Genomic DNA, 8,008 nt, shown 5'->3' with positions numbered 1-8,008 from the left:
GGAGGACCACCGAGGCGGAGCGGCCAGGACGACTGGACCTAACACCCACCACCCACCACTACCACTCCCGGCGGCCCAGCCTCTCCCCCTCTGCACGAGCCCACGAGACCCTGGACGAGTACACATTTCCCTCCTACCCCATGCCTTTGTGCCCATACCTTCGAGCGCAACACCACAGCATACCAGCGGTGCCTCTCGCGGGGCCTCCACCAGATGGTGGCGGTACAGGGCCGCGACGCGGCGTCATTCAAGCAGGCGGTGGAGAAGGCGTTCGGGCGGTTCCTGCGGGGGCGCGAATGGATGCCGCTGCAGGCCAAGCTGTGCGACGCGGCGACGCTGCAGGGCCTGCCCATGCTGCGGCAGCTCGACGACCCGGGCCGCCACGCGCTGCTGATCGGCGGCGCCCCGGGCTGTGACCACGAGTTCCTGCGCCGCCACTGCGCCGTCCTCGACCCCCACGGCGTCATCGACTCCCTCTACATTGCCATGCGCCGCCACACCATCAGCTGGCACACCCTGCGCCACGCCCCCGTCTTTATGGAAGGACTCGAATCCTGCTGGGCCCACGACGCCCTCCTCGACACCGACCCCTTCGACGACGCCGACATGGCCGTCGACGACGAGGACCGCCCCGCCGCCGGCGATCTCACCACTGCGCTGCCGCCCGTCACCGCGGCGGTGGGCGCGGTGGCCGGGCTCAAGCGGCCGCTGACGGAGATGTCGCGGTCGAATAGCTTCAGCTCGGGGACGGCGGCCGGCGCCGCGGCTGCGGTAGCCTCGGGCGGGGGAGGAGGGGGCGAGGTAGGCGATGAGGCGAGGGTCAAGAGGGCGTGTCCGGCTTCGTCGGTGGTGGTGACGGCGACGGCGGTGGCGGCGGGACAGCCCGGCGGGCCGATTGTGGATCTTCGGAGGAGGGATACCATCAAGACTGCGTGAGGATGGATATCCATCCCATCTGGTGGTGTGTACAGTGAGTGGAGTGGTACAGGACGGTACAGAGGAAGTAGAGAACAACGGGTACAGAACTCCATCACGTCCGGGGCACACCGGTTCCAAATCTGGCCGGCCCCCGGCGCGACGAGGATAAATCAATGCGAGACGAACAACAACAACAACAACAACAATAACAACAAACACACACGGTATAGACTGTGCTGATAGCGCGTGCTGAAAGGGGTGGGCGGGGGCGTAATGTTATAGACTTGACTTAGGGGTTGGCGGCGGTCGGCGGCCGGCGGGGAGGGGGGGTGAAAGGTGCTGGGGCGTTTGACGGAGACAAGACGGCGTACAACGATACAGCGCGGGGCTGTTTGGGTTATTTATTTTGGCTTGGCTTATCCAGGTTATTGGGACTTTGTTTTTTTTTGGGAGGGGGGGCGTTGTTGTTGTTGTTGTTTGTTGGCTGGTGCTGCCGCCGTCTGTTGTGGTTGTCGGTTTTTGTTACACCTCTCTCCGTCATATTTTGTGGAAGTTCATTTTACCTCATGTTTTTGGATAGCGTTGGATGACGAATGAGTTAAGTTGAGTCGGGAGAAGATGTCCGGGTCCGGGGTGGGCAATCAGAGGAATAAGCTCTGTGTCGCGTCGAACATGGCGGTCTCCATGGGACGATGGATGAGGATGGTTCCGTCCCTAGATATTAGCAACTAGCATAGCTCATTTAAGGGGTCAGCTAAAATCAAAATGATAGATTCTCTCTGCCTCTTCAATCTGGCCACCCGGAGCCGGCTGATACTGTGAGTGCATCGTATCGTGTAAAAGCGTAACATTGGGCCGCTGGCTGTGCTTGGAGCGAAAGGCAGAATAATGAGGCGTTGGTGGGATTTTATCGCTTGGTTGCTGTCGGGTATTCTGACCGATTGGTTTTGACGTTGTTCGGATTAACATGATCCCCTCGCCTGGTGCCGAAGAAGTCGATTCGACCGAATCCATCAACCAATGACAAGAATATTGTCGTGTTACACAAGGTCTGGCGATGGGGAGCGGTGTCACCAATTGTTTAATGGGCTTCTTTTGTTGGACAAGAATTGGCGGCCTGGATGTTCTTCTGGGTCATTTAGGTTGCTAGGTAAAATGAGATCTTCTCATCTTCAACTCAAACCATCAAGCAACGGGTTGGTTCTGACCCGTGACGTCACAGCAGGCCAAGGAACAACAAAAGGTCCGGCCCGGGATGACGAGTCCCTGGGCATGGCCAGGTTGATCGTTCGGTGCGGCCCGTGGATTTACCGTCACAAGAGCGCTCTGTCCTATTTGTTCTTATTCCGCTTTGACTACCGCAGTTCTAAAGTTTGGGTACAAAACAATAGATGTTGAAAGAATAAGGAAATGTAACGATTTGAATCGTCTTTAGTTTTTAGTACAGCTTGGAAGGTTATTCTGGAAGGAGAATGGCAGAAGTCCAAGTGAGACAGAGAGTTTCAGCGTTTGGACGCCACCCTACGGTGTATTTACTTGTACTGTGCAAAAACGTCTTGAGGCGTCCAGGTTGACGCCAGGAGCGGTCATGAACCAATAATGCCAAGCAATCTTGGGCACAGGCTGAATTAGAAGGCCATTTAACTGTAAGTACTTTTAAGTACTTTACTCATAAATAAGGCACAAAGGTACAATTTAGATACCTTATCCGAATCTCCAAAGCGTGACCAGATCTCCGTCCGCAACCAACGCCTCAGCGCCACCAGCCGCAGCCTTGCCAACTCAGCCCAACATCGCGTGTCTTCGATTTCGCAACCAGCCTTACCATTTACGTCAATTGGCTTTGCCTTTGAACCAACTATGCCTTATCTTGCTCCGATAACATAACGCCTCTTCCCCTCGATTCCTAAGGTATTGATTATCCCACCCGAACCGAGGCAATCTACGAATACAACTGTTACAAATCTCGAGTCGCAAAGTTCCATCACACAACGTCTCACGCGTCGCATCACCTCACATCATCTCGCATCGCATCGCACCACAAACTTTTCACCATGGATCTCGACATTGAAATGGACGTCGACGACGTCCACAACTTCGCGCCCCCCACAATTCCCGAGGCATATACCCAAGATCTCGTTTCCGAGGACGAACAGGTTCGGATTGACGACGGCTTCCCAGTTCCGCCCAGTGCAACTCGCTAACTGCCGTTCGGTTGCAGGAACCTGGCGAGGTAGAGGAGGCACCCAACCACGACGATAATGGCGACATTACCGACACGGACAAGGCAGTAGTGCCCTACAAAGTGCACATCAAAGGCCTCGATACCTTCAACCCGGACCACGTCAAGGGCTACCTAGCAGAACACTACACCACGAGCGAACTTAACCGCGTTGAGTGGATCGACGACACATCTGCCAACTTCATCTTCAAATCCGAATCCGCAGCACAGGAAGCCCTCGTTTCGCTTGCGGCTGTGGAAATCGCCGACGCGACGCAGCTGCCGCCTCTCGAAGTGATACCCGCCAAGGGTTTCTCGCAAAAGCCCGAGTCTACATTACGCATCCGCTTCGCTGTCGAGGGAGATAGGAAGGCGGCTAGGGCTTCGGAGCGTAGCCGGTTTTACCTCCTGCACCCCGAGTACGACCCGGAGGAGCGCCGGCGCAGGGGCGAGTTCGGTGGCAGGGGTAAATACCGGGACCGGGACGACCGCTACCGGAGTGACAGGCGAAGTGACAGGCGGAGTGACAGACGGAGGGATCCCCGCGATGACGAGGAGCCCGAAACCTTCGACATTAATTTCTATGACGACGACGCACCGGCCCTGGCAACACGGACAGGCAGGTCCTCACACCCGAGGCGGCGCTCAGAGTCGAGCTCTTCCGATACCAGGCGAGCAGCGCAGCGGAACCGAGAGAAGGAACTTTTCCCGTCCAAACTTTCCGGGAGTGGCCGCGGCTTGCGCGATCGGTCAGCTTCGCCGATCCGGGACCGTGACGGGGATGCCGAGATGGATCTGGATGAGGACGCACGGGCAGCCGCGGCGTTGCGCAGCCGGGAGAAGGGGCGTTCGATCAAAGAGCGTCTTTCCCGGAACAACAACACAAAAGAGCTTTTCCCGTCAAGGGACAGCAATAGGACGAGAGAGCTGTTTCCCACCAAAGCGGTCTCTTCCGTCGGCAGCAGGGCGCAGATGGATCAAGTCGGCGACACAGCGGTTCTGGCAAGCGGTATGTTTCGACTTTCTCTCGCGACGAGGCTAGCGCGAGTGCTCTAGCCTCACAACACGCAAACCACCTCGAGAAGACGCGAGCTATTTCTGTTTTTATTTGATTTCTTTTCAGTCCCCGTCACCCTGTTTCACCCATTGACACATACTTCAGCAAGTCTTGCAGATCGGATCACGGCGCCCGGCACGAGCGGCTTCAACATACGTGGCATCGCCAACAAACGCGGTAGTGACCAAGGCATCGCCATCAAGGGGATGGGGCCCACGGCTAAGGAGTTGTTCCCCGAGAAGTTCGGGAACGCCGGCAAGGAGCTTTTTGCAGAGAAGATTGAAAGCAGGAGCCGAAGGAGACAAAAAGCGGAAGACATGTTTTATTAATTGTCGTACGGGGTGAAGAAAAGCTGACGAATGGGCCCATCGCCCAAGAACTACTATGGCACACGTGGCCAGGCGCTGGCTGGTGTGCTTTCCACCGTTGCTCGGGGACCGCCATCACGTCAATCCCTCTCCCCTCATTAGGTTGCCGTCGTTATCGCTTGACCGCGGAAATCGAACCCTCGTCTGAAGCACATATTGGGCAGGGGGGCAGACGAAGCACGCAAAGCACGGAGGTCAGACAAGAGGCATTTGGGTATGGGCTTGGGCTGAGAACTCGGAGGTATGGTGTTCACGTCACATGGCCTTGTTGATGCGGCTCGGTGGTGTTGACTGGGTCACCGGGCTAGCAGGATGATTCATGAACCCCGTTCGAACGATGGTTTACTGCTCGCCCTTCTTGGGTTTCGAAGGCATCAGTGGCGCCGCGGAGTTGATGCCAACAATAAACACAACAGACCAAAGACAGGTCTGGCCTTTGCTTCCCAGAAGAGGTGCTGCTCATCGTCTCCGCGTGTTCTCGTCTGACGTATGCATGTATGGTGCAGCATGTGAAGCCGTTCCGAACCTTAATCTTCCATTTTCCAGCCGTCAAGGGCTGCGACTACAGCTGAAGGATAGGAACAGTGGTTTCTGTTGCCTAGGAACTGCCCTGCCTGTTGCCCCGTTGTTTAAGTCGGCGTACCTTGATCTGGGTTCGCACCTTCCTTCCACCTTTTCCCTTGAAGTGATTCTCATCCGAACTCGGTGTTTTTTACCCTTCCCGATGACCTCTCTGCTTTGTACTAACCTTCCCATTATTGACTCACCCTTAATTCAACCTTCGACTTTCGCAACCACCCACAACACAACCCTCAAACAACCCTCCTTCTAAGACAAACTCCCTTCCCAAACACCCAACTTCCACCACCTTCCCACAAACTTCATCGACCCAAAAAACAAACAACCAACCATGGCCGACAACAACCATTCCAACCCCCCAAACACCAGCTGGTTCCGCACCTTCAGCCGCTCCAGCAGCAACACCGCAAAACAACAACAACAACAACCCCCACCATCACAACCATCACAGCCATCACAACCACCACAACCCCCAACCCTCCAAACCCGCCACACCTTCCACCACATCCCAACCCCCGCCTCCTCCACCACCCCCAGCGCGTCCCCCACCACCGGCTCCCCGCCAACCCGCTCCCACCACCAACACCACCACCGCAAATCCGCCGGCGCCACCCTCCGCACCGTCTCCAGCTTCCTCAGCCTCAAGAGCACCAGCAGCAGTGGCGCAAACAACCGCAGTGGTAGTGGTGGTGGTCATGGAGGTGGTGGGGGTGGGGGTGGGGGTGGTGCGCTGGAGGCGATGCCCCCGTCGCTGTCGATGTTGCCGCTGACGGAGGTGGATTATCATCATCATTATCATCATTCGGGGTATTCTTCTTATGCTGGGTCGGAGGGGGGTGGGAGTGGGGGAATGAGGAGTAGGAGTGGGAGTGGGCGGGGGGGGAATGAGGGTGGTGCTGGTGCTGGTGCTGGGGCTGGTGAGCCGTGGCATAATCCGAATCTTATGCAGATGGCGGAGATGTTGAGTAGTGTGATGGGGAGGATGGGGGCCGGGGAGAGGTTGGATCCGACGTGAGTTCTGTTTTTCGTTTCCTTTCTCTTTGTTCCTTGAGGGGGTCTGAGGGGAGTGGGTGGGGTGGGTTGGGCTGGTACTGACATCCACCGCTATAGCTACCACTCCTGCGTTCTATCCCTTATCGAGGGCTTCTACCGCCTCACGCGGAAGCTACGAGACACCGAGGAGAAACTCGCCGAAATAAAGGATCTGCGAGAGAGGGAGCTGGAGCAGTTCCGCGGCATGACCGAGGAGTGGATCGAGACCGGCGAGGCCTACAAGGCAGAGGTCAAGCGTCTCGAGCTCGCCCTGGCCAAGGAGAGCAAAGACGGCGTGGCCAGCGTTGCTCTCGCCCGCCATGGGAGCCTCGTCGATCGCGTCGGAAGCAAACGGTTCCACGCCAAGCTGAAGCGCCTACACGACTTGCAACATCAAGACGCCGCCAAGGAAGAACAGGCGCTGCTTGAGGATGAGGAGGAACCAGTTGATCTTGCCGAGGCCACGAGCAGCTACAGGACATTGGGTAGGTTTGCCCCTAGGTTGGGATCACACATGAGTGTTAACCGCAGCCAGCCGCGATTCCGAGAATTCTGGATTCCGACAATGATATTGCTCTGAGCCGCATCGTAGAACGGCGCGAGTTTGAGGAGAGCTTGGCCCGCTGCCAACGCCGAGAAGGACGAGTTAGGGCTGCTCCGGTCTTTGTTCGCCCAGGCGGCGCTCCTGAGCCCCATGATATTCTCAAGGAAACCCTAAGAGCCCAGGAATCTTCTAAACCCACCGTCAGTCAAGATGTTTTTATCGAGACGGCGCGGGAGCACACTACTGCGGACGGTACCGGCCAGTCAAGCCTCACGCCTAGCTTCGAATCCCAATCTTCTCTATCAACAGATAACGAATCGTCGTCGTCTTCGGATGAGTCACGTGACACAGGGGTCAGGCCGGCGCAGCCCTATCTCAGCTTGTTTGGTAAGTTGAAGGGCGGGCCGAAGAAAGGGAAGAAACAGTCCGAGTTATCAGAGTCAAGTGACCAGCTGCGCAAGGACCAGCGCGAGCGCAAAGGCAAAGGGGTGTTGCCGCATTTGACGATCACGACCAGCCAATCTAGACATCAAGAGACTCTGCTGGCCCAGCCAACCGACAAGAAAGAGCGGCGTAGGTGCTATTCGTTCGACAAAGGGGGCGACGAGGTCTTGTCTGTGACTTCTCCTCTTTTCCCCTCTGAGGTTGACTCCCCGCTCGAGCCATCTGCGGACAATAAAGCTCCTACCCAAGCAGAACCCAACAGGTTGTTTTCAGTCTTGGGGCTTCAGGGCGTGGTGCCTGACAGTGAAGCCGCGCTGCCGTCCGACTCGAGCTCCAGTTCGATTAGCCATTCGACTTCTACGAATACCGTCAAGTGGGTTGGCGAGAACGACGGCGGTGGTGATGGCACCGCAGAGGGTGGTAGCAGTGACTATGGGCGAAGAGAGAGCAGTGGTTAGCTGATATATCGTGCTCATGCGAAAAGCGATGGGGGACTCGGGGTGTAGGGAGGAGGTAGTAGGTTTGGAGACTATCATTCTGGCTCGTTGGGGCGGTATCTCTTCAGCAAGATCTGCCCACGGGGTTTACGTACACGCATGCTCACTACGACATGGCACAATACAGAACTTTGTATTCTGGCAGCGGTTTATAATAAGCAAGAGCGGAAATAGATATCTAGTAGCGGCGATTGTGAGGAATGGAAACACTTCCGTTGAGCTCTCCTGCCCCACCATCTTGCGGTCTCTTAAATTGTTCTTGGGCCATTGCTGTAACGTAAAAAGTCGACAGATTCAGAGCCTCGCCCGATATCACCAGCTCCGTTTCTCCTAGCCAGTGGGGGACAG

At 56.6% G+C, this 8,008-nt stretch overlaps 3 protein-coding genes across 3 annotated transcripts in view; all 3 read left to right on the top strand.

The window, feature by feature from the left end:
* The window catches only part of CHGG_02613 (uncharacterized protein), a gene marked incomplete at both ends in the record, with an annotated part of 1,748 nt that extends 812 nt beyond the window's left edge, over positions 1 to 936 (top strand). The window contains one exon of the mRNA XM_001229128.1: positions 187 to 936. Coding sequence (XP_001229129.1) covers positions 187 to 936 — 750 coding nt within the window. The remainder of the gene's footprint in view (positions 1 to 186) is intronic.
* A 2,036-nt stretch (positions 937 to 2,972) lies between these two features.
* CHGG_02612 (uncharacterized protein) lies at positions 2,973 to 4,525 on the top strand (the record flags this gene model as incomplete). Its single annotated transcript, XM_001229127.1, has 3 exons — positions 2,973 to 3,074; positions 3,140 to 4,148; positions 4,314 to 4,525. The coding sequence occupies 3 exons, from the start codon at positions 2,973 to 2,975 to the stop codon at positions 4,523 to 4,525; spliced, it is 1,323 nt and encodes a 440-aa protein (XP_001229128.1).
* Positions 4,526 to 5,474: 949 nt separating this feature from the next.
* Positions 5,475 to 7,621, top strand: CHGG_02611 (uncharacterized protein; the record flags this gene model as incomplete). Its single annotated transcript, XM_001229126.1, has 3 exons — positions 5,475 to 6,154; positions 6,254 to 6,660; positions 6,768 to 7,621. 3 exons carry the CDS (start codon positions 5,475 to 5,477, stop codon positions 7,619 to 7,621), a joined length of 1,941 nt encoding a protein of 646 aa, XP_001229127.1.
* Between the last annotated feature and the right edge of the window lie 387 nt (positions 7,622 to 8,008).

The sequence above is a fragment of the Chaetomium globosum genome, genomic scaffold, assembly GCF_000143365.1.
Source record: "Chaetomium globosum CBS 148.51 scaffold_2 genomic scaffold, whole genome shotgun sequence".
In the NCBI taxonomy this organism is placed as follows: domain Eukaryota; kingdom Fungi; phylum Ascomycota; class Sordariomycetes; order Sordariales; family Chaetomiaceae; genus Chaetomium; species Chaetomium globosum.
The sequence above is the reverse complement of the archived record's forward strand: the minus strand, read 5'-3'. Positions and strand labels throughout refer to the sequence as shown.